This window comes from Epinephelus moara, chromosome 5 (genome assembly GCF_006386435.1).
Source record: "Epinephelus moara isolate mb chromosome 5, YSFRI_EMoa_1.0, whole genome shotgun sequence".
In the NCBI taxonomy this organism is placed as follows: Eukaryota; Metazoa; Chordata; class Actinopteri; order Perciformes; family Serranidae; genus Epinephelus; species Epinephelus moara.
The window spans coordinates 33,787,496-33,814,702 of NC_065510.1; the positions used below are offsets into that span (position 1 = coordinate 33,787,496).

At 42.2% G+C, this 27,207-nt stretch overlaps 1 protein-coding gene across 1 annotated transcript in view; it reads left to right on the forward strand.

Annotated features, from left to right (window-relative positions):
* Positions 1–27,207, forward strand: part of LOC126389725 (E3 ubiquitin-protein ligase SMURF2-like) — a 71,935-nt gene that overhangs the window by 33,791 nt on the left and 10,937 nt on the right. The window contains exons 4-11 of the mRNA XM_050043551.1: positions 6,064–6,197; positions 10,155–10,220; positions 11,290–11,374; positions 11,724–11,807; positions 14,112–14,323; positions 16,671–16,755; positions 17,827–17,985; positions 18,817–18,870. Of these exons, the coding sequence (XP_049899508.1) occupies positions 6,064–6,197; positions 10,155–10,220; positions 11,290–11,374; positions 11,724–11,807; positions 14,112–14,323; positions 16,671–16,755; positions 17,827–17,985; positions 18,817–18,870 (879 nt within the window). The remainder of the gene's footprint in view (positions 1–6,063; positions 6,198–10,154; positions 10,221–11,289; positions 11,375–11,723; positions 11,808–14,111; positions 14,324–16,670; positions 16,756–17,826; positions 17,986–18,816; positions 18,871–27,207) is intronic.

Below are 27,207 nucleotides of genomic sequence, written 5' to 3' on the forward strand. Positions count from 1 at the left end.
TTGGTCAGACAAGTCACTTCAGAGTCTGGGAACTTGTGACGGCATTCTTCACTATTTTCTGATATTTTATGGACCAAGCAATTAGTTAATCTATTTTTCAATAAAATAATAGGCCGGTTAATCAGAAATTGAACATATTTTTTAAGTTGCTACCCTAAGTATAATAAAACTCAGTTGTAGGAGAAGTTCGGAAGTGTGATGCATTCACTTGAGAAAAAACAGTTGCTCTATTTTCATGGGGAAAAATTATTTGATTTTTATGCTTCCGCACCGATGATAGTTGTGGCTGGAGGCATTATGTTCTCAGGTTATCCATCCATCCGTCCGCCTGCCTGTCCAACCAATTCTCATGAATGCAATATCTCAACAACGCCTTGAGGGAGTTTTTTCCAGATTTGGCAGAGATGTCCCTTGGACACAACGATGAGCTGATGACACTTTGGTGATCAAAGGTCACTGTGACCTCTCATAACATGTTTTAGCTCAAGAATTCATAGGCTAAGTATGACAAAATTTCACACAAATGTCTGATTAGATAAAATGATGAAAGTGATGACATTTTATATCCAAAAGGTCAAAGGTCAGCTACACTGTGACATCATAATGATCTGCAAAATCACTTTTCTGGCCTCTACTCAATGTCGAAACTCAGGAACAAAAGGGGAGACATTTGGTCAGATACTGAATTGGTGACACTAATCTTCCATCTTGAACCCATGGAGATGTAACGTATCTTCTGTGCTGCCAGGTTGAAGGTGTGTTTGAAGCATCTATAAGAGTTAATAGCTTCTTTGCAGCAACATTTGAAGCTTTGTCAACTGTCACAGCTACATATGAGTCTGGACAGACATGGGTGTAAACTGTAACTGCAACTTGACTGATTTGCGGAGACATACAATTGCAAGCCAGTAACTATAGTTTTTTTTTTTAAGTCGTAAGATTATTATATCCAAATTATGAGACATTTTCATGAAAAAAAATCTACTCTTGTTTTTCTGAACTAACAAGGTTATCTCATTAAGAAAAACAAGAATTTTTTTTTTCATGTAAAATTTTCTCATAATTCTGAGCTAAAAATCTTGTTGATTCAGGAAAACAGGGTAATTTTTTTTCTCAAGTGAATGCATAACATTTCCATAAAGATCATATATGTATCTGGATTATTTAAGTGTCCATTCGTACAGTATGTCACCAAATGATTCCCTACAACAGCAGATACAGGTTGCCTTTCTGTGCACACTTTCATTTTCAAACACACACCTGTTCTGCAGTGCTTCCTGTACCCTGTCAACAATAACCTCAGATCCCCTCTTTACATAATTCTCTGCCCCCATCTCAATCCCCACCCTCTCTGAGGAGTATATATGCCGCCAGCGACCCCTGGCCTCTTCCTCTGTTTCAGGAAATGACTAACATGCCACAGAAAGCAGATGGGAGTGTGGGCTTGGCAGATTGCCAGCTCGCCACACCCCCAGCTTTAGGAGGAGGGGTCTTTTCCCACATGACTCTGATACTACCAGAAGCCTTAATGCTCTACATTTTGTGTCATACGTAGCCTGCAAAATTATATAACTTTTTAACTACAGTTGATGCTCTATAGTTCTTAATGTATGAGGACACACAGACCCAGCCAACTTTTTGAAAACATTCTGTTGAAAGTTCATGAACTCCCAGTAGTATGTAGGTCTGGTTTTGGCATGCTGCCTCCTCATGCTTAGCCTCCAATTTCCAGCCTTTTTAGTGTAAACTCTTCACTTTGCTTTGGTTAGAGGGTCAGATTCTGTTCCCTCTGCCTTCACTCTATATTAAATGCGGTACACGTTGTGCTGCGCATACCATGTCCTCTCAAGAGAACCTGTGTTACTTTACCAGGCTTCACACATACTGCATGAGCAAGATCTGGTTTTTAGTAATAAAATGTTGAACATAGTAGTGGTACTAGCAGTGCTACAGTCAGATTTTACTCTGCTTATGGCCATCCATATTAAAAATGCATTGGGCCTTCATCGCAGCCTACCTATCATAGGCCCTGGAGGCCTGTATGGCAGACATACCCACCTACAGTATAATCAAAAAGTGAGTAACTCCAGACATTGATTAGTAGTGGTTCAACCCGCAGAAGATTTCTCTCTGCTTCATTCCTGTCTGCAGTGAGTTGGCGCAGTAAAAACGTGGGTTGACACAGGAGAGAATGCTAACAGAAAGCAAGCTGTTTGCTCTGTGCTTGGAAACAGGCATGGTCTGGGTTTTATATTCAATAAGTGTTTTGTCTTTCTCAGCCTAGGACAGACAGCAAAGGTTTACTAAACACTTACGCCAGACATACCTACATTGCACCCCAGGACTTATTGTACTCTATAAATTACGTTATTGCTTAAATATTCACAGTTTTCCATGATGAGAGACAGGAAACGTCTGAGGAAGCATATGTCCAAAAGTGGAAGAAGAGAAGTAAAATGGGGTGGTCGGTTCAATGTAACAGCAAGGAACACGGGAATCGAAGAGGAATGCTTTGGCATCAACTCAATTTACATAAATCAGATCAAGGTACTTGATATGGACGAGCCAGAGCTGTAGAATCTCCAGTCTGATTTATTTTTGTCTTTATAGATGTTAACAACTGAAGGCTGTCCAACATTAATGTGAAATATATCCAACCTGGAGAGAAATCTTCCCAATGTAATGTACGTTCCCTGGCAAGAAAAAGTTTGGGAAGTCCTGCAGGTCTGGATTTAGTATGTCCTGGAAAGCTAATCTGGATTTGACCCAAGAATTTTTTTCCACTCCTCTGCTGTTGTCTGTAGGATTACGAGTGCTAATCTTCATTTTTGTTGTTGCCTTAACCTCCTAATGAAGTGTGTTTGTGTGAGAAAGAGATGTATGGATTGTTTGTAGTTGTGTTGTTGCTGTGCTTGACCACCAGTGTTTAGTAGTCAGTGATACAAAAGTTTCTTGTTCTTGTTTTAGTGGATTTAGTGGTGGAAATTGAATAATTTAACACAATGAATAGAATAAGGAACGTGCCAAGAGCACGAGGAGAACCCTGCACAGACTGTTCTGTCTGAACCCTGAGCAGTATTCACAAGAAGAGTCTCATAAGAAAAAGATGAATCTAATGGCTTATATTACCATCTCATTATTAATTCATGTGTAATTAATGTCATCTATGTTATAGCATTATCTGGAAAAAGATAACTTTGATGACTGTAATTACATTTGACATAATATTCAGGCGTATATTTAACCTCCGGGGGTATATTTCCTTTTACTTGGAAATCTTTTATTATTTTGAGCATGCTGGGATAATGTTTCCGTTGTCATCAATCAGTCAGACGATTTCCCCTTCAAGATATAGATAAGAGATAAGAGTATGCACAGGGTACCTCCCTCCTCATGTACGTGCCTTGAAATAATTTGATGTAATTTCATTTTTACATTTTTGTAGTTGTAGTCATGTGAAAGAACCACACAAGGGAAATGTGTTAGAAAGATATTAGACATGTATTAAAATGTTATACACCTTGTATACTGTGGTTTTTAGAGCAACAACAACCACCTATAGAAGACAGGGAGTCACAGTCAGTTCAGTCTGTGGTTACATTGTGTATGTATTGTACTTCTACCTGCTTTGCAGTCCACTTATTAATCAGTGTTCTCAGTGTTTCTCCTACAATTGCACAGGCCCAGCACCCCCGCCAGGCCATAAAAATCTTTTTTCACTGCCAAATATAACACAAAATATTCATCCCAGTGTTTCCCCCTTGTTCATTCTGCTGTGGCACAATACTGTAAGTTCATAAACGAGGCAAGTGTCTGTGGTTTGTTCTCATGTCTATAATAACAGTGGTGTGTTATCTTAACTGCTGAAGTCAGTTGAACAGGTGACATGAAGATAACGTTGCTGGGACCGGTTACAAACAGGCCTGGATGTGAACGACACACTAATGTGCTGATGGATTTGGTGTTTTTGTGTTTTTAGCTGAGCTATTCGTGAGAATGTTTGTTTAAAACAGATTGGGGATGCTGTTTTGCCCTCATTGTTTCCCATGCAGTTTGCTGAAAGTTATGTAACGTAGCCTCAGTGTGTTTTATGCGGAGTAAGCACTGCACTGGAGTCAATTTAAAAATGCTTTATAAATGTTCGATTGCTTGTCAACAACTGGTCACGGTAACTTAGGAGGCAATTTGGCCTCAAATGCTCTGATTAATTTGGCTTGCAGTTAACACACCAGTCATAATATTGTTTGAATGAAAACTTAACTCCTGGCGTTTGCTCCTGGTGTTTGTCACCATTGCTTTCGAAGAAGGAATTAATGGTAGTAAAAGTGGAACCAGCTTTAAAATTGATGTATTTTCTTTTTTAAATAATGTGCTGTGGCTCTAATTTATGCTGATGTGAGGAGTGGTTTATGTGAATTTCTAACAGCAACTGATAAATATTGGGTGGCAGAACGAGTGAATAATAATAATTACGTCAGTGCTTGCAATGTTATGTCAGAGAACAAGATTTCCCAACACTGTTTTTGGCACAGTTATTGTGAGTGAGGAAATAACATTTTGTTCTACCTGTTCTCTGATTCTTAGACACTCAATCATTGTCTCGTGTGCTATTTCAGTTCTCTTTTTTTTGCGCTAGGTTGCTTTGCACAACACACCTTTGCATCACAGAGACCTCACAACCACACTGTGTAAAGAGAGCTGCACAAGATTAAACCCAGAGCACGTTAATGTGCTCAGAGAGACAATTTGAGTTGCACTACAGCATACCAAACGCAGGAAACCAAATTTCAACTTCACAGTACAATGCTTATACATCTGCTGTTCTAAGATTAGAATGGTGTCCTAATCAAGGATGGAGCACTACTTTATAAGAACATTTATTCAGCTGTTTTGTTTTATTCCTCATTAAATCTTTGAGTAAAAAAGTCTCCCAAATTGTCCTAATTAGTGAAATTATCTGTGTCATCACACGGTTATATTATGCTGTGTCAGAAGCCTTTTACAAGATAGATGGTTTGAACATCTTACCAGTAGTTTCTAGTATTTAAGTATCCACCTCTTGGAAAATAAGCCTTTAATTAACTCACCTTTATTGGAGAAGGAAATTGAAACTTCCGTTGCAAAATGCTCTGTGCTCTTTCACCCATTTGTAATAGTGTTAAATGACTAGAAGATGAGATCATAATCAACATGTGCAGCAAAGCACAGGCCTAGACACATCAGCATCTGCTGAGAGAGAAAAGTGCCAAGATGCAAATCTCTGCTACTGCATCCTGATCAGATTTTCAGATAGCAACTAGAGACTGAATCACTGGACACTTAAAAATATCCACAACCCTCACAGGTTATTTAATTTCAGTGCAACAGTTTCCCAGCTTTTATGATTTGGCGAACATTCCAAGTTTTGATGTGTTTAGTAGGGAAACCCCACTTCACGCTTATGGTACACAGCATAATATAGAGCTTGGCATCAGCGCTAGGCTGTAATTACGTGTGCGTGTCAGTGACTGTGTGATTGTGCATTTGACTGTTGAACTCTGCGTGTTTACTGTGGTAGCCGTCTGGGTCTCAGACAGTGGTGGAGCACATCTCGGGGACTTCCTCTGTTCTTAAACCACGACTAGACTGACCTAGACCAGTGCTAAATCTGCACAAACACACAAGCACGTACACACAAGGTACTTAGAAATGTGCTAATCAGCGTCATTACACAGTCTGAAAGTCTACACCGCAAACATGGTGTGCATTGTTTCCTTGCTGTCAGAGAGAAGAAGTTGGAAGTGATGCAAAATACAAGTTTCTGTTTTTTAGACAGTGTTTGTTAATGTTTTGGAAGATTTCTTAAGTGTTTAAGCTTATGATTTTATTCAATTTCCATCTGTTTTACCCTGTGGGCTGATGAAAACCTGCTCTGTTCTTTGAGCTTTGAGCCACCCCTGCAATGTGCACACGAGCATACACCATGTCTCATTGGGCCCTTTGAAATTCTATACATATTTTCAGGATTCAAACTACTCCCTTTTTCTGTCTCATTAAACCGCTTTCTTTCTCCTCCCCTGTCAGATACATCGGAAAGGCAGACTCAATCACCATCAGCGTATGGAATCACAAGAAAATCCACAAAAAACAGGGCGCAGGTTTCCTGGGCTGTGTCCGGCTCCTGTCAAACGCCATCAACAGACTCAAAGACACTGGCTGTAAGTACCTGTTTGTGCGTGCATGTGGATCCTCTGTGTTGGTCTCTTCATGCCCCCCCCCCCGCATGCTTATCATGGCCTTTACCCTAACGCGCCAGTCTGCCTTGTTAGTGAAGGCTAATGGGAAAGCTCCATGGGAAATACAGAATTAATTAATGAATAACTAAACAGCGGTTGGGTGAGCCATGCTAACCTCTCTTCACACATGTATGCACACACATCCTGCCTTCAGCACACAAAGTCAGACAGACAAATGTGCGGACCAGACCTAGTGTCTCCAACAACAAGACACCAACTTCATGTCAGGGAACCTTTCCTGTGCCTTTGTTTTATCTGGCTGCCGCAGTTTGATAGCAAGCTAGCCTGCTGGTACATGTGTGGCTCTTTCAACAGTGCCGCTGTCCCATCCCCAGCTTGCAGCCTGCTGGGGCTTTTGTGCCAGCCATTCATTGCCACGAGATTTATGAGCACAATACACATGCAACTCCTTTAGGCCACACATATCAGAAATATTGCCTGCTGTAGACATCCGGCACCTGGGACTAAATCAATAGCCACAATTCATTTTTACAGCAATGCGCCTTTCTGTCAAGGAAACAAACAGCTTTTATTCTTGGAAACATGGTCCTGCTGATACAATTATTGGCACTGTTTTGCACAAGATGTAGAGAGAGGAAGAAGGATGCTGTTTTGGGATAGTTGTGTGATATCCTTGGTTGACCATAAAGTTGATCTCAGGCCGATGTGGGTAGCATACAAAGGAACAGCAATGATTTTGTAGACACACACATTCTCAAACGCTTAGTTATCCCATCTGTGTGGCTTCTGACTGTGTCTCCTGTGATGTGCCCTTTGATTTCCAAGTCATTTAGACAGTCCATATGGCCACATGCTTGTTAGCCCTGTCTTATTTGCAGTACAAGTCAGTTGTTACTGACACATATACACTTAACTGTAGTACATACTGTCAAATTAACATTCCTTCCACACATTCTCCTCCTTTCCTTCAATCCATCTTCCTGACTTTAACAAAAATGTTAGACATGTCCCAGAACCACCACACTGAGTTACATTTTCCCCATTTTTTATATATATATGTGGCCTATTTCTTATTTCCATCCATCCATTGTACACAGTCACACCCCATGACCACAAAAGGAGTTGTCTGTCTGAATATAATTGCCATTTGTTGGATGTTTTTTATCCAAACTGCATAGTTGGATAATTCCATGAATGTAGGTAGCTGTAGTTTTGTTGGCCCAAATGTAACAGCCTCCGACGCCAACTCCAAACTGTCAAGCTAAATACCTCACATAAGAATCCAGAATATATTCCAGCAACCTTAATGTTTGCTCCGAAATACCATTCTCAGCACATAAAGTTAACCCCACCTAATCCACCAAAAACCACATTAGGGACCTTAACGGCCATCAAAGCCCGGTGCCACGCTCTAACCCCACTCGGTGCCCTTAGATTTACCCACATCTTCCAGAAACAGACAGTATAGACTCCAGTCAGGCTCCAGACCAGCCACTTACTGTACAGCCAACATGGCAGAAATTATACTTTCCCGTAGCCACAGGAAGTGGACAGGGAGGCATATCATGATCTATGACAAGACACCAGCGCTCACATTACCCCCTCGTCCTTGTCCTTTGTGTTGCAGATACATGAACTTTGCCCAGTCTGTGGTCTGACCAAGATGCTCACGCACAGGGACTAACATAAAAATACACACACACAAAAAAAGACTTTACTGGAATTGCCTTGGTTCCTAGAAGTCATATTCTCACACACACACACACACACACACACACACACACACACACACACACACACACACACACAAACAAACCAAAAGTGGGTCCGTTATGATTGTCTAGTTTACTAGAAGTCTGTCTGGCCCTACACTGAGCTCCACTTCCTGTAGCATTGCACACACAAACCTCTAAGTCATCTGTCCCACTTCTGAACCCACAAACTCACTAACACACACACACACCACCAGTTTTTCAAAATGACTTGCTGTCTACGCATGTTAGTCTGCCTCGCTTTGATCCCTGATGTTTATTTTGTGTAATATTTATAGTGTTGATGTAATGGCAAACAATACTTACTGATTTGCTGATCGCGATACTGCTGATACTACAGTCTTTATATATGCATAAAGATGTGCACACACTCAGAGATACAGATGTGCATAAGCTAAATAATCAATACATAGACATACTCAGCCTGGGTCTACATGCACATATTAACACTAATTTATGCAGTTGTTCATTGAAGCATGCAGTTTAGCAGCTTTGAGGAATTGAATGGTGCAGTGAGGGCTTGTGGTTAAAGGTCTGTAAATGTTCTGTCTCTCTGTTTCCCTCTTCTCTTATTTAAGAGAAAAATCTGCTTACTATTCCAGCCATGTAAGGCTTAGACCATCCCTGTTTAGTCTAGACACGTATCCGGAACAGATGCACACATGCACACACACAAACACATGCACACACATGTGCACAGTCCTGGAAACAAGCTATAGGGTTGTTTAGATCTGCTTAGTCTATACATACAAACAGATGCACCATTTTATGTGCATACAAAATCATTACAGGCAAATCAAAGACATGACAAATCCCGTCTGACTTTGGTTTTAGTATTAGCGCATGGCGAACTGGGGCATCTCTTTATCTCCCTTTCTCTCACTCACTCTCTCCCCCTGCCTTTTCTGCATATTTCAGCTCCTCTCCTTCTCCTACACTGACACTCTGTCTTATGTCTGATTATGTTTTACTTATTTAAGTAAGCCAAAGCCCCTGCAGGACTCCTACCCTGCACACATACACACATGCTGTTGATATTCCCCCTGTACTGGTCAGCTGGGCTGGTCATGCACAAATTTCCCTGCGGGATTGTGTGTGTGTGTGTGTGTGTGTGTGTGTGTGTGTGTGTGTGTGTGTGTGTGTGTGTGTGTGTGTGTGTGTGAGTGTGAGTGTGAGTGTGTGTGTGTTAGGAAGAGAGAGGCGGAGAAAGACTGCTGAGTGTATCAGTGTCTGGATCTTGTTCAGAGTCTTCCTGGGTTGTGTTTCTGTGCTGTCTGTGTCTGGCAGTGCTATCCTGTGCTGAGCAGACAATGAGTCCTTACTTATCCAGAAACAACAAGACCGCTTACGCATTTTACATCCAAAATTTGTGATATTTTATGTCTCCAAATTTTTATCTTTTCACACAAAATGGGTGAAGCTACAGATGTGTTTTTTCTGCAGAGATCACTGTTGTGTTTTTAACATTTTAAAACACACTTACATGCAGACATAACATTTTATATTAGAGTTTTTGACTGCCTACTTCACTGTGTCCTGTTTGACTCATGCATAAGTCAGACCGTCAATAGCTCTGTGTAAAAACACACAGCCTCCCTGTTCCTTTCAGTGGCACTGCATTGACACGGCAAGGTTGTCGGCATAGAAGGTTCCAGTAAAGGAAAACAGAATGTTGCCTGGCAAAAATGTTGAACCTGGCTCAGATTTTGCCACAACACAATGTGGAGTTATCTGGAAAGGTCTTGTGCTAGCCAATCAAATTTGTACATTCCTGGTAAACAGGGTAAATCTATGCTTACGTGGGGATTGTCAAAACGGAGGATACATATGATCGCTGAGATCTTTCCAAGATTCTAACACCCTCACTTACTGTATGATAAATCCACTGTACAGTTTCTGGCATTAGATAAGCCTTCCAACGTATGCATCTATCAGTCCAGTTTTGTATAGTGTTTCATCGTCTCACCGAGGCAACACGCCCCCACCAATGCAGCCCTCTGCAGTTATGTTTTCAGTCTGAATGTCTCGTTACTTAGCATGAAAAACCAAGCTGCACACTGGCTTGATACCTGGATGTATTCATGGTTGCAAACGAGGGCAGATGCTTAATCAATGATCACGAGTCTTATTTGATTTTTCCCTGCAGATCAGAGACTGGACCTGAATAAGCTGGGCCCCAATGACAACGATACTGTAAGAGGACAAATAGTCGGTAAGAAACACAATTTCAGTTGTATACTACACAACAATATTCAAATCAAGCCAAAGATATAAATGTGCATAGTCCTGTGTCAGTCTGTTTGTTTACGTATTCCTGATGCTCTTATCTACATCCAGTGTGCCCTTACTCTGCATACAAAAGTTCAGGAGGACGCTTTTGGTCAAATCCCAGAGCTTTTGTACCATGTTTTATTCACACTACACTAAACACTAGCAACAACACGAATGCAGGTAACAGCTGGAAGACACTTATTCTCATACGAAACAGTTTTCAGTATAGCTCTGGATGTCTCAGTGCATTGTATTATTTAAACACTAGAAATCACAATTTTACCCACACTGTTTCTTCGGTCTGAATACTCTGACTTGGTTTAAGCTTAACCCCTAAAACACAGTGTGGTAATTAAAAAAACGGATATATATAATATCTGTTCCCTACCAGCTAGGGGTGTTGCAGTATACTGGCATTGATGATAACTGCGATACTGTGATAGAAGTGATACGCTGATATCATGTTAATAGTACACATATGATGCACATAATAATCCAGCACCTCTTAAATCATTTGTGTTTCTAACCGTTCTCGCTTTGTCTGCCTCCCGCAACACCATCTAGTTGCCTTTTCACTATCCATGAAGTGTAACTGCTCTTTTTGTACAAATTCGTGGAGTTATGGTTACGGACTCTCTGCACCTCCGTACGCTGGTATTACTGCCAAAAAGAGACAAAACACACAATAAATAAAGTTGTTTTATATATATACATGTATATATGTATATTGACATAGTATATTTTTCCAAATTTTCTTTAGATACCATGATATTGTTATCGTAAACTTTTGGTCACAATCATCGTGCAGTGAAAGCTGCTATTGTGCCAACCCTACTACCAACAATATCTCTTTTCTTATTTTAGTTTTCCTTTGTATTAATGTAATAGATGCATTAGTGGAACTGGAATCCACATATTGTATAGACAATATTATTCATTATTTTGCTGCACTATAGGGGTTGGTAAATGTTATTGATCTACTGTCTTCCTTGTCTTTGTTAACTGTGTAGTAAGTCTTCAGTCCAGAGATCGTATTGGTACAGAAAGGCCGGTGGTGGACTGCAGTCGCCTGTTCGACAATGACTTACCCGATGGGTCAGTATTTTCAAAGGTTTTCCTTGTATTTGTGCACAGGGCTAGTTTCTATGTGGTTTTCTGTATATTTGAAAAGCAAGGTATATTGTCAGCAGTAAACAATCATTGTGAATGTTACTGTCCTCCCTATGAGACTTTCGCCTGGTTCGATACATTCAGAAGGTTCAGCTGTATGCACATCGGTGATCCTCTTTTTGTCCTGCTACTAAAGAAAATAACTTTTCAGTGTTGTTAGATAAGCATGTCCTTCGTGGTTTCAAAGATCGAGGAAGGCCTCTTTAATTTTGGTATTACTTTACAACAAGTATGATATTTTCTTACCCGTTTTTCTTAATCTGTCCTGAAACAGCTGGGAAGAGAGACGGACAGCCTCTGGAAGGATACAGTATCTGAACCACATCACACGTACCACGCAGTGGGAGAGACCTACCAGGTACATCTGCACACATACTGCACACACCCTCATCCTCAATGCATCATCAGCTAAGACTCCAAATGATGCATTATATTACATTATATTACAAAAAGTGAGTCATGTTAAAATGTGAGCTTTCCTCTGGCCCATATCATATCATCCTTAATCCCTCTACTTCCCACTGTATGTACAGCGGTCATGCTGACGTAATGCACAACAAACTTGACCTTTTACAACAAAGCATCGGGGATTGTACATTTCCCCACTTCCCTTTCCAGAAAAAGCACTTCCACTCAGCCCAGCGCACAACACAACAATAACAGTCTGTTGGTAATGAGTGAATTGCTGTCAATTTCCTTAGACCCCCACCCCACTGCAACACACACACGCGCACACACACGCGCACACACACACACACACACACACACACACACACACACACTCCTAAATAAACTAGCCAGCCAGTCGGGCAGCCAGGTTTTACTTGGCCCGTGTTCCTGCAGGAACAACTGTCGCCTTCCTACTTGGCCCATATCAGCGGAGCCGTTCAGGGAGTAAGCAAACAAATAACACCACCACCCCCACCTCTCCACCCACTCCTACTACACATCTCCAGTGGCCCTGAAGCAGCATAGTAGAACGAGACAGAACAGACAGGAAATGGTGTAGGAAGGGTTAAGTGGTAGGGCATTGAGGGAGGCGGAAATGGTGAAGCTAAGGAGGAAGATGAGCAGGCAGAGGCTGTGTAGGAGGAAAATGACAGAGGATAAGTAGTGAAGAGGATGAATACCAGTTAAGAGAGGAAGTAGAGATTGAGAGAGATTTTTCCATTTAATTTTTTCCATTGAACATGCAACAGCAGGTGTAACAAGCACAATATAAAATTAAAAAAGCCTTTTTTTCCTTATTTATAATGTCATGCAAGTATGTTACATATTAACTCACCAAGTACAAAAAGGGAACATTTTTACTGTGGATGGTAACTTGGTTTTTACTATTCTCACAATTCTTCACGGGTCCTGACTGATGACAAATATAATCTGGTCCATAAGCGAATCGTGAGACGACACATTGGAGGTGTAGTTGGGATATAATGGCTCAGAGACTGGAAAGAAGGTGGCATAACTTTGAGAAAGGACTAGGGAAAGTGGAAGGAGAGGTGGGATGTAAGTGAGGGGGGAGAAAGAGGAAATGGGAGTGGAGGGGAGAGGAGGTGGGCTGTGGGTCGACAGACAAGGGTCCAAGGTTTTAGATAGCCAAGGCGTCAGCAACTCTGGACAGCCAGACAGTGGTCAGACATGCTACACACGCACACACACACACACACACACACACACACACATACATGCAAAGTAAGTGTAGTAAGTGTCATGTAGTCAGTCTGTCTCTGGTTATGTCTGCTTATCAGATCTGTGTTCATAAGTCCTGCTTGCTGTTAAGTAGCACAAAAACACACTAAAGATTCTACTGTAGTCCTGTGGGGACTTTGTGTTTGCTTTTATGCAACCCATAATCCTTTAATCTCAACCATAACCACGAAAAGCATTTTCTTCTCAAGGAGTGATGTATGTCTAGACATCACAAGAACAAATAAACTGGCTACAACTCTGAGTTAACCCTTAGCACACCTATAACACACAGGACCACACTATTTGCACCCTCCGTACCCAGGTTTCTACAAGCATAGGGGGCTACGCAGGGAACACGTCCCCCTCAATATTTAGAATACCAGCAAAAACCTGAAAATAGTAGAGGACTTTTATTTTGAAGAAATAAAAGACATTTTGACCATAACTGAATAGAAAAAGGCACAAATTAGTGCATAAAAACTGCAGGAAATTAAGTGTTTGATGCTTTCAAATTCTTTGGAGAGAACCCCTTAAACCCCCCATTTCATATGTGCCCCCCCAGTGTTGAAACAGAACCTATGCCCTCACCTGCAAGTACAGGAAAACAGTGCACACTAGTGATGAAAAGACAAGTTCTCTTAAGGAACCCGGTTCATGTCGTTCACCCTCAACCAGCTAAGCGGTTTATAAACATCTCCCTTAGTTCACCTACCTCTACGTCTAATCTAACATCACAGAAAGTTCACTGAAACCAAAAGTCAGCCACTTATCACTTACGCCTGTAACACACTCTACTATGCATGTAAATCTTGGGAATGTGTTGACAACAGACACTTGTGTGATTCTTGTGTTATGTTTTTTCTGAGTAGTTATAAGAGTTATATGTATGATATAGAAGAAATTGGATCTTGAAATTAGAGATTAAGATGACACTGCACACACATAAACATGCACACTCTTTACTCTTTCCCAGACCAGCGTCGGAGTACTCCAGCCCATCAGGGCGTCCGCTAAGCTGCGTGGTGGATGAGAACACGCCAGTGATGACACCTGTTAATGGGGCCGAGGCCAGCTGCCCGCCAGGCGAACAGCGGATCCAGGAGAGACGGGTTCGATCGCAGCGGCATCGTAACTACATGAGTCGAACGCACCTGCATACACCGCCAGACCTGCCTGAGGGTTACGGTGAGGGACGGAGCAGCAACACACACACACACACACACACTCCCTTCACTAACTGATTACAATGTAAAAATTCAATCTAGTAAAGTAGGCAGGGAATAAAATAGTCTCAATAAAATATGTCTCTATGTTCAGCATTTTGAGAAGTGAGGACAGTGTTCTATAAAAAGCATGATGTCGTGTGACATGGTCTTGTTATGATCATGCGATTACATGGGCGATTAATACCCCAGCTGCTAAATCACTGAGTGTATTTTGTGGAACGCTTTGTGTGGCTGGCAGTTCAGAGGTTTCAGAAAACATTTAGTAGTTTTGCTGTCGTTTGAGTTTTGGACCTTGACGCTGAAAAGGCATGCAGTTCATGACAAAATCAAATACTGGGAAAACTCTGCAACTCACTGTCAGTGAGGTCACCTGAACTTGTATTTACACACCTGTTGAGTCAAGTCTGATGTCTTCAGCCAATGCTGTTAACATGCGACAGAGTTCAGCCTTGTCACTAGTGTTGCGCTACATTATCAATGTTGATGTTTGCTTGTTACTATTAGATGCGTCAGTACAACTACAGTGCAAAGGTACCTCCTGCTGGTGGTCAAGGTGATTAGACTGGGAATAGTTCTCACCAGGGACACTGAGTGAATGCTTTTAACAAGCTGGTACAATAGAAAGGCAGCTGTAGTTATAGCAATAAAACAACCTGTGTCACTGCTATCAAAAAGCCAAGCTGAGGTGAAGTCCCAGCACTAACCTTCAAAAACACACTATCAAAGACGTAGTTCTCCTTTGGTAGTATCTTGTTTGTAGCCCAGAGGCAGTGATACTTTGAATTATTTGATTTTTATGATTAGAATAAGAGTTTAAATGCCCATTTTATCCTCTTGTTCTCCCTCTGTCTCTCTGCTCTGTCCTCACACACTTTCACTACTAACTGCCCCCCCCCCCCTTCCCACAGCACCACATCATGACAACTGCAGTCAACACTTACTGTGTGTTAATATCTCTCCCCCCTCTCCTCTCCTCTCCTCTCCTCTCCTCCTCTCCTCTCCTCTCCTCTCCTCTCCTCTCCTCTCCTCTCCTCTCCTCTCCTCTTCTCTTCTCTCCTCTTCTCTTCTCTTCTCTTCTCTTCTCTTCTCTTCTCTTCTCTTCTCTTCTCTTCTCTTCTAGCTCGGTGTTTAAGCTCAGAGAAGGCACTTTAGGTTATTGCCTATTTTCTATGTCTGTAATTCTCAAGCTGAGCTTACTGACGGCATGCAAATACATAGGGAAAATAATGCAGCAGATACACAAGTACATTTTCCAAGGTTGGAATGTTTTTTTAGAGTAAGTCTACTTTTCACAGTCAGCCACAGAGCACCCCACAATACCCACAGAGTCTGTAAAATAAATTATTATTTTAAGTGTGGTGCTGTATGCCAGTGATTTAGAATGGCACTGTTGGACCTGTGCCCCCTTTGAAATGTCCTGCTGTGTCCACTGAGGCTGGCCAAGGTCGGACAAAGTGAGTCACTGATGCCCAACAGCTAGTGAGCTTTCTTCCTCAGCTGAACCCTCTGAACCAGCGGCTGGGTGTGGCGACAGAGCGTGAGACAGAATGAGAAAGAGGGAGAGAGAGAAGGGGAGTGTGTGAGGGGAAAAAGAGAGGGAGAGGTGGGTAGGAAACAAGTTGTGCCAGTAGGAAGTTGGGGTGGGGGGTAGTGATGGATTAGCGGGTGGCGCATATACACATGAACACCACCACGCCTGTGCAGCGCACACACTTTGTGCCAACATTCACACACTCCCTCTCCATTCATCCGTGAGCTGGATGGAACGAGAGATCCGACAAGCCAGTGATGAACCATTCTGATTTCTTTCAGTTCCCCCATTTGTTTACAGCATATTATTTTAGTCGGTTTGGAATGAGTGACAGCGTTTTCCTTTCCATTTCCTTTTGGTTTTAGAGATTAATGGGAAGGGATTACTTTCAGAGCACACACCAACCTTTAAGAGAAAACAAGGCAGCTAGGATGCGTCGAGGAACTCCGCGCAAGGAAAAACACTCATGGAAGTCTTTGATAAATTCCCCTCACATTTTATTTTCCCCATCCTCTTGGGATAGGCCTACTGGAGACTGGAGAGGAACTAATTGATTATACTGGCGCACACCTTAAGAAACTCTTGTCCCTGCAGTTAGCCTGTCACATCAATTATAAACAGACTTCCCCTTCTCCAAAATACACAAACTGGCTATCCATGCTTGTACCCACCAGGACCAGACTACAGAACAACAGCAACAGTTCCAGACTTGTTTCACTCCTTCTCTTTTGCGTTTTTGACATATTAATTCCATTAATTTTCTCTCTGTTTTTAGAGCAAAGAACAACTCAGCAGGGTCAAGTCTACTTCCTCCACACACAGACCGGAGTCAGCACCTGGCATGACCCCCGTGTGCCCAGGTAACTGCTTTGCTTTCCGTCTTTATCGTCCAGATTTGTATCTATTTGTGAAGCACTTCTTCAGTTTCTTTTGATAAATGTTATTAGGACCATAAATATCTCACAAACACATCGTCTGAAATACATGATAAATGCACCGCAGTGCTGACAGCCTCTGTTGTTTTAAGCCTAATATAAAACCTGACATATAATCCCAGAAGTAACAGGACCAAACTGGACTTGACTGGGCTGGATCAGGCCTAATTTCTCACTTAATTGCTCAGGGTTGTGTTCAAAAACAGTCGTTTTAGTCATATTTCAGGCTCAAGCCCGGGTCAGCCAAACTAATGACCTCCGAGTCCGATGTGGAGTTGGAAGAAAAGTTTTTGGACAGATGTTGAGCTGAACACACCAAAGGCTAGTGGTTCTGCATTCAATCAAACTGCTTCACCAAGTCTCAATAGCCCACTAGTTAATTCACAAGGGACTTCAGGCTCTGCTATTGCGTTACATTTTTTGGCCAGGTCTCGGTGTAGCTGCTGCGCAGCGATGAAGCACATGCATTTAACATCCAGCTCACAGCAGCAACCTCTGGGTTTGGTCATTTTGGACAGAGCTGCTAAAATGAGCCAGTATGTTGTGATGAGTGCAGCGAGGCATGTGCTTTGTCCCCGAGTGATGTGTCCTCACTTCACACAAGGACAAAGTACTCACACACACATACACACACATAGACAAGCACAAGTCGTCCTTAGGCTATAGCATTGTCCCAGATCAGGGCTTAGGTTTCTACTGGCAGGAGTGTCAGTGTACAGGAGAGATGAGGAATCAAGAAATGAGAACAAGTACTTTGTCAGAAGGATAATGGAATTTTTGAGGTTGTTGAGAATCTTCCTCATTTCATGCATCAATCTACATACTACGTATTTTGCGAGCATTTGCATGCACCTGACTGTGACCCCTATACCATGACAGTTTGGCACAAATATATGAATCATTAGAGCCCTATATGTTTGTGTGTATGTATTTATAGTATAATAGAGAATTGCACTTGTATCATTCTTGCTGATGGTTTCTATTTTCTTTGTTCAGGGACCTAAGCAATGTGAACTGTGAGGAGCTGGGCCCACTGCCACCAGGCTGGGAGATCAGAAACACAGCCACAGGTCGCGTCTACTTTGTTGACCACAACAACCGAACAACACAGTTCACAGACCCGCGACTATCTGCTAACCTGCATCTAGTACTCAAGTAAGTGTATAAATCACTGATGTGTTTGAGCCCCCAGGACAGTGTATTGTAGGACATTACCTTGGCTGTGTTTAGATTTGTGCCACCAAGGACATATAAAATATTCCTTTCCAAATAAATGCAACAGTCTACTTATACTCCTCTAAAACAGACATGGATAAATATGTCGCTGTGTGCAAATCTGTATATTCTGTCAGCAGGATTATTAGCAGCTTTGTGTTTGTAGAAGTAGCTTTACATTCACACTATCTGTCCTTCAAATGGACATGATGACTCCTGTGTGGGAATGCTGGAATAACCAGCACCAGACTGAAGAGAGGAGTAATTATTTGTGAAGCTGTGGCACAGACTGCAGTCCTGAATGTCCACCAGCAATGAATTAGTCTGCTGTAAGATTATCTCTGATGGCTGTCTTGGTTTCATTTATCTCACCTTGTATTTTTGTCCTCCTCTTTTTTTTCTTTTCCTGTTTCCTGTCCCTGTCAATGGTCTTTCCCATCCTCCTCTTTCCATCTTTCTCACTGATGCTATCTTTTCATCCATTTCCTCTCACTGTATTTGTCCATGTTTTGGACTTCATCACTGTCCCTCTGCTTTTCTTCTCATTTCATGTTTCTCTTTTTTTAATCTACCTTAACTAACCTACCTCTGTGTTTCCTTTTTTTCTTGTTCTGTGTGTTCCTGTCTCACTTTTACTTTTTTAATCCATGTCCATGTTGTTTTCAATGCTCCAAACCTCTTCTGTCATTCACATTCTTTTCATGCCCTTTTCTCCCTCTTTGTCCTTCTCCGTCTTCGTCCTCCCTTCTATCCTCCCATTTTCTCCGGCAGCCCAAGTCCAAATGGTTCCCGCGTGGCCATGGACAGCCAAAACACTAACCTCAGGTAACCCCCCCCCCCGCCCCCCCCCACACACACACACACACACACACATTTGTGCAGACATACATGTGTGTTCACATACTTGCATGCAGACAATAAACTGTATATGAGCACTTGCACACAGTCTATGAAATACATGCATGTGAACAATGCGATCAGCACACACAGGTTGACGGACGCTTTCATGCACTGACCCTGACTGTCTGTGGAACGCAGTTTCAGCAGCCAGTCACTCAAAGCTTCCCATACACACCTACAGTTACACACACACACACACACACACACACACACTCACACTCACACTCACACTCACACTCACACACACACTGTTACACTTTCATGAGAGAAAATGCTGACTGTGATACTTTTCCACAAGGGAATGTCCAGTGTTTTGTATGTGTATACGTCGTGCATAACCTTCGTCAGGGTTAACTTTCATGTGGATGTCATTCAAGTTCAACACACAAGCGCACACACACACACTGGCTGTCCGTGTCGAGGACTGTCAGTCCATCTTTCAGTGTGTTTGTGCTTCCTGTCAGCAGTCTGCCTACACTGAAGATCAGCTCATGGGCAGCTAAGCCAGCATAGAGGCCTGATGAGGCCGACACCACTTGGGAAAATTATACTGAACATGTGCTAGCACAGCTGCTAGCTTAGCACCAGCTCTCATATCCTCTCCAAACACACATGGGCTAGATACTGAGTAATTTAGAGAAAATGAAAAAACCTGTGAGTTATGTGAATCCCTGATATGATAAACTGAATTCTAGGACTTGGTCGTGTATTTTGGCTGCGAGGGAGCTCCCTGTACTTTCCGCCTGCCAGTGTGTGCGGCAGGAATCATTAGAACAAGAGGAACATAGAGAGATGTGGAGATTTTCCCCTTTGCTTTTTTTAGTGCAAATTCTTAGTCAAAGCCTCTTTTAATAACAGCGGCTGGCACGATAGACATGTTTGGGAAATCAACATCTGGTCATTTGGTCAAATAGTATCCATATGTGTCAGAACAGCCTCTGGTTGTGAGTTGAAGCTCAGCTATGTTATCCAGTCAGCATCATTAAACTGCTTGTCTGAGTCCTTATTAGGAGAGATTTGAGAGAGTCCAGACAAAGTTTTAGAACTTTGAAAAGGTCAAAATTAATGAGCTCTAATTTCTAATGCAATTTTCCGTGATACACGCTGATTAATGAAAACATAATCAAAACACATTCTGCGTACAGTCCATGTCACAGCTCTAAATTTGCAATGTCCAACACTTTTTGAACACGTGGACAAATAAAGTTCTTGTGTTTTAGAGTCTTGAAATAACTCTTTTCAGTCCTTAAGGGAACCTGATTTTTATTCTGGCTTTAGGACCATCAGCCAGCTGCGTTTTAAAGAGTGCAAAAGTAGAACTTGACATAGGGGCAGGAAATAATACTATCAGTTGTTTTATCTTAAAAGTTCAGTGTGTAAGAGTTAGGGGGATTTAGTAGCATCGATGGGGATTGCAGATTGCAGCCAGCTGAATCTTCTCTTAATTAGAATTCCTTCAGTGCTCATTGTTTAGGAGGTTTTTACCAGGAGCCGAATTATCCGCAGAGGCCTCTTCCTCTCCAAAACAAACAGTTCAGGTGATTTAAACCAGCAAAAACACTGAATAAAGCAGTCTTGTGAAAAATCCGTGTTTCTTCTTTTGCAGTTCAGCTCATCAGAGACTGGCCACTAGCCCAACACCTGCTAATATGTGCACACGTTTTCTCTTTTAATTAAGATCCAGATGTTCAGGAGGTTTTTACCAGGAGATGAATTATCCACAGAGGTCTCTTCCTCTCCACAACATAAGGACCCGGTGATTTAAACTATTATTAACACTGAATAAGGCTGTCTCACGTTAAAAAATTAGTGTTTTTCCAACACTGCTCATCTCAAGGTTCTGCTAGCTACGGTGGCCAATATGAAAACGCAAATGGCCCAATGTAGGGCTAGTGTTGGGTTTGTCCGTTCTGGGCTACTGTAGAAACGTGGCAGTACAACATGGCCTTCTTCATTGATGAAGACTCGCTCACTATGTCGATATAAACGGCTCATTCTAAGGTAACAAAAGCACAACAGTTCTTATTCTCAGGCGATTATACACTAGAGAAGTAATACTTACTATATTATCTTTCATTTCTGCCAGTATATCTCCCTAAATCCCACACAATCCTGTTGTTTTTAACACCCATAACCAAAAAACTGCCAACCTTGCTTCTGCCTCAATACGTCTTTTGATTTGAAAATAGTGTACCACTGCAGAAAAGTCTCTGTCAAGAAAAGTAACTTCAGGTAATTGTCAGAAAGCCTCTAACAGCGTTTCCTTTAAAGATGTTTTTCTCAGAGCAGACCCAGAATAGATTAGTGTTGTGCAGTTCTCTGAAAACAAAATTTTTTCCAATTTAAGCCTCTTCTCAGCTTTGGCTCCGAAACACTAAATTTTATTGGGCGTGTTAAATGGTCTCGACAACACAGACGTAATGTTGGATTGTTTACTGGGCTCAACTCTAAACACCCCGATGAGTGACAGCAGGCCCATAAACAAAAACAACAGCAGGCAGAAATACAAAGGCCACATGGGGAGAGACATGGAGGAGACAGCAGTCTGTTTACACACGTACATATACAGACCCAAGGTGTGAAACTCTGCACATTTGATAAACCACATCCTCAAGTTTACTAATGCCTCTGTTGTATAGAGAAACCACTTCAACTAACTAGTCAAACCAGTACTATATTCTCCCTTTTCTACCTTGTCTTCTAATCATCTTTCTGTCTTTCTTCATTTCTTTTTACCCTCTCATCTCTATACCTTCCCTCCTCCTGTCATCTCCTCTGTCCTCTCTCCTCACTCATCCTCTCTCCTGTGTCCCACACCCTCCTCTGTGCTCCAAAAACTGTTTAAATTATCAGCCTCTCTGCTGGTTCAGCGTCAGGACATCTGTCTTTTATCAGCGCCAGGGTTTAAGAATATTTCACCCAACATCATCCACATAGATCCACATAGGTTCCCCACCAAAAATAATGGATGTAGCTACTGTGACATTACCCACTGGTTTGTGGATTCCCATTTTGAACCCTCTAGTTTGGCATTTCGGCTGTTACCATGTTGGTGTTTTGGAGCCAGAGGTGACCATATTTGGGCGAGAGGTTGGTGCAGTGGAGGAGCGAGGGGTGGATCTGACTGAGAGGCCAAAGACAGTCACTCAAAGCAACCCCACACGTAATTTTGAGTAACTTTAAGCTTTAATAAACTGTAATCAGGTAAAAATTCACCCCCTTTTAGTTGTCATGAGGGAGGATATAACCATAGAGACCATACCGTTTTTGTACCAGGCTGTAAACATGTTATTTCTGCTGTAAAGTTTGGCATTTTGACACGGGGGTCTGTGGGGTTTGACTGGTCTGGAGCCAGCCTCGAGTAGCCGTTCAGAGAACTGCACTTTTTGGCACTTCTGTGGTGGCTTCATTTTTCAGCCCTGGAGGTTGCCGCTTGTCCACCGCACACACACAAATGTATAGACGCACATCATGAGCTTGCTATAATGCAGCAATGCATTGACCTCTTTCCATACAGAGAGATTGAAGGTGTTGGTTGTAGTGGGGTTGCGTGATAGGGGCAGCTGAGTGCATGGTATTTTGTGCTGGTGTGTGGGGTTCAAGCAAAAACGCAACTTTGTTTTTCTTTAGATGGTTACAGAGTCGTATGGATGGTGTTTTGATGTTGTTTAGAAAAGTAAGTATACTGCCGAGAGAGGAAATGCAAAGGAAAATTTCTCCTTTATAGTGGTAAAAAGAAAAAGCACTAAGCTGCTGTGCCTCTGTTTCCCTTGTTACACTGAAAGATGTTTTCATTAGTGTTTGTGTGCATCTTTCTCTCCTAAAAGTTCTCGCTCTTTCTTTTCTGGCAGACAGACACAAAATCAAAAGAATAAAAAAGTAGTTGGCAAAGGAGAAAATAGACGTGGTCAGTCAAACACATTTAGCTGCTACAGTGGAGAGACTTGCCTTAATTAAGTCAGCGGAGAGACTGAAAAAACGAAATGTGTTGACTTGAAATAAAAACCTACTGCAAGCAGCGCCGTCAGCCTCGACCTGAGGAGAGATTGATCGCAGTAACAATAAAATAATGAAAGACTGTTTCTTTTAGAGGAAACCATTGGATGCCGAGTTGTTAGACAGGAAGGTTGACTGAGCTTCGGGGTTACCTAAGTACGCCTGGTGTTTTGTCAATACAACATAACTACCTCCTTGTATTTGTGGCTGAGCGGCTGCGGCTCAGGAGGTCTAACTGGTTGTATTTTAAGCACAAGGGTGGCAGTTTGATTGCCAACTCCTCATGTGCTCATGTTGAAGTGTCCTTGAGCAAGACACTGAACCCCAAGTTGCTCCCGATGGGCAGGCCAGTGTCTGGCATGGCAGCTCCACCATCACTGTTCTTTGAATTTGTCTGTGAATGAGAATTGTCCGTTATAAAACCCTCCTTTAACAAAAAAAAAAAAAAATCACTTTGAAACTTTCCTAGCTTTTCTATGGTATTATTTTCCATGGTATTTTGTAGATGATACTCATGAAACCTGTCAAATTTATTAGTTTGACTACAGCAACAGGAGCTTCAGTGTCATTTTTTAAAAGTCACATATCAGACTTGTTGACACTGTCGTGCTGCTGTTTCTTGAAATACAAATACAGTTTTTATCAAACCTTAAATGCATTTTTCTTAATTGTCCTGCCAACAAAACTGCACTATTTTTTTTACTTACTCAAAAAACTTGTGTATTCACCTGTTATCTCTTAAACCATTTTGTCTCTGGGCGTTATTTTTACTCCCTGTCTGTGTAAACAGTTTGTGTTTTGGCGTAGACCAGATTTGACATTACAACACTGAGTCTGCAGTTTGCACCTCAGTCTGATCCCCCAGGACGCATCTTGGTTTAAACGTGACTCAGACGGCCCCGTCGCCATCGACCTTAGACTAATGAAGGCCTTGAATTGTCAGACAGTCAGACACAGCTACATTACTGTGGTCTGCCACACTGTCTCTCACATACTTCTCTTCCTCCCTTGCACCAGCACATAGTATATGTCTGAAAGATTACATCAGTGTTTGCTGAAGGTATTTTTAGTCGCTGCTGGATTTGGGTTTAGTGGGCATCAGCAGGTATTTTCCCAACCAAGTTATAAATCATCATGACATTTATATCAACATCTGCATTGATGTTTTAAGAAGTGATGATTATATATTATATTATATTTGGTACATTATAGCTGGGTGGTGTATTTAATCTGTAGAAATATAAATATATATTCAAATTGTTGGGTTAGTGATACATGTGATACAGTATTTGACATATCTACTGTACTTTTTAAAGCTGACGTGTGACTTGATGGTAGAGTAAATGCCAGTCGTCTAAACAGTATATATAGCAGGGTAAATCTGTCTGCATGTGGTGTATTAGAGGGCCGTCTGTATAGGCGTGAACAGGAGTACGGGGCCGTGGTCAGGCTAGTTGAAAGCTGAAATCCATACAGAAAGAAATTTACTCTTTCTAAATTACTTCTGTTTTATTCACACACTCAGTGTACTGCACCGTGGAGTCAGTGTGGTCTCATATGCTGTGCTCAGTATGAGTTATATGTCAAGTCAAAGCAGAACGTACAGCCGATTGTTTTCTGCAATTGCGACATCTTGCAAAGCTTTCATTTGTTATTCTCAGAAAGTGTCGTCAAATGCAACATATTTTCGTCAGCAGGCAGTCTCATCACTGCAGCGTGTCTGCTGCTGGTTTCCTGTACTTCCTGTATTTTTGAAACCAATAGAAGTGTGCAGATGTTTGATAGGTGGGGAGAATGTTAGAGATAGAACATTTACTGGCATAACACATGTTGTCCAAGTAAATAATTCTGCACTCGCATGCACACAGTTTGACTCCACGTTCTGTTAAATCGGCTTCAGTATTTGGCCAACCTCTCTGTCCTCTCTTGCTTTTTAGGCAAGTGTAAAAAGAGCAGGGCACCAGCTGATACTCGGACTCATAAAGAGCCCTTTGATTCTCCGTGCTGGGTGGGGGGGCAGAGGGGGTGTGTTGGGGTGGCTGGTGTGGCTTTAACACCACTACACCTACTCAACACTCATTACAGCCCACCTGTGCCAGCTGCCATGGAAGAGAAGCACACTTTCTCTCACACACACAAGCACGCAGCCTTGCGCTCTCATGCACTCTCTCACGTAACACATACCCAGTCTGCCTCCCTGCAAACACAGGCAGAGGATGGAGGCCTATCATGACTCGGCAGGTTCAGGCGCAGGTGACCCAGCTCTGGCAAATGCTCACTCCTTCCTTTCTTGACTTCTTCAGCTTCTTTTCCTCCCGCTCCTTCCACCTTGGAATAACAATAATAAGATCCTCTGGCTCTTATATTGAATTTGAAATTTATATTTCTCCCTGAGTAGTATTTCACCCGAGCTGTCACAGCAATAGGAACCTTTTCTCTCTTTTAGCTCGGGCAGATTTTCAGCTTTGCTGTGCTTGTATTTTCTATATTTACCATCAAATATGCAGAGCTCGTCCCGTTAGGAAACCAGAGACGATGAACTATGTCGAAACGTATTTTTAATTACACCATGCCCTCAGAAAGAAAAAAGAAAAAGTGCGCTGAAATTACGCTTTATTATATGGTTCTTGAGCCTCCCAGCCAAAAGCAACTCATTCCATTTTGTTTTAAGGCCATCTTTTCTTCCCCTCCTCCTTCCTAAAGTGGTTTTCAGGACTGCTCTGCTGCAGTCTTACCCTTTCTTTGACATGCTAGGAGCTCCAGCGCCTGCCAATAAAATAAATAGCAGCGGACTTGATTATACAGGGATAGACTAGCGAAACACTGCACCCGTTTAGTTTGGAAAGCCCAAATAGACGAGGCCTTTTTCAACCCACTGAACCAGAGAACCCAAATGTACAAGTGTCGGAATAAGTGGGTGGCTATATGCTGCTACCTTAGAAAGTCTCCTTTCCTTTTTTGTATGCCAATTCAGTCTTTGTTTGGCCAACAGCAGCCTCGACACTCCACTCCCAGCGGAGGACAGTAGCCTCTTTTAAATAAGTCCTCTGCTGGCTCAGCGTCTCCTCACAGGAAAGTGAGGGCTGCTGTCCTGTTTAAGGGAGAGATGGATTATGTTTTCACGAGGCCCACCCAGGCATCCCACCACCAACACCACAATGAGGGCTGGAGTAGGCCAGAACTACAACACTGACCATGGCTCACCTTTTGCCAAGATTGTATTTTATAGTTGTCTCATCTTTTTTTAGAATGTACAGGCCCTGAATGGCAAGAGAGTAAAAGGGGATGAAGGTCAGAAGCTATGTTCTTTGAACTGAGTTCCTCAGTACACTGTGCAACAGGCTCGCTTCCCAGCTCACACCCTTTCCCACACTTAGCCCTCTTGTCCCGAAAATTGCAAAATTACAAAACAAGGCTGCACTTTGACCAGGCAAACATGACCTCAGAGCAGCTGCTGGAATCTACATTTATCAGAACCTTGATTGCAGCGAAGACAAAGGCATCCTCAGTGCTTGTGCTAGTTGATGCCAACAAGCCTGGATGTTAAGAAAAATGTTGGCGTTTTTCTCCCCCCTTCACCTCAAAGTATGAGGAAGGGTGGCAGCTCCAGTGGTCAGATGATGGGAGATCTAATTGTGGTTGGTGTTGAGCGGGGATACCTTATCAGCCTTGACTGTCAGCTTCTTTACATTTGACAGGAGGTAAAGCTGTCGTCAAATAGAAAAGAGTTACAGAGAGAGATACAGCTGGAGTAATGATTTCGGGGGAATTAAAAATCCCCTACACTCAAAAATGTGTTTTTGTCATGTTTAAGTCCCCTAAAATGTCTGACCTTGATAATATTGACTTATATGTGGGCAAAGTTTGTCGGTACTCTACTGAAGGGGGCGATATCATTGCACATACCTAAAATTGGAGATTCAAATGTACCCTGGGTGAACTAGATCGCTGTCTAATGTGCAGACGCCGGCAAACCTGAATCCTCCAGCCCTGGGCAGACTTATAACTCCTAATATAAAAATATCAGCAGACAGACTGTATCGTTCTACAAACTTTGATTAGACCTCTGGTAACAAACAACATGACACATCTGCTAGTCGCTGATTTTGTTGCAGTACTGACTCCTCATCTGAGTCTGGGTCTGACTGAGGCTCAACATGTATGGCTGAATCTCTCTGCTGTTTCTTCTAACGCTTGCCACTTGATGCAAACTGCTCTTTTGCTGGTCAACCTAGTACAAGCAGTACTGGAGAAGGTGAAAACAAA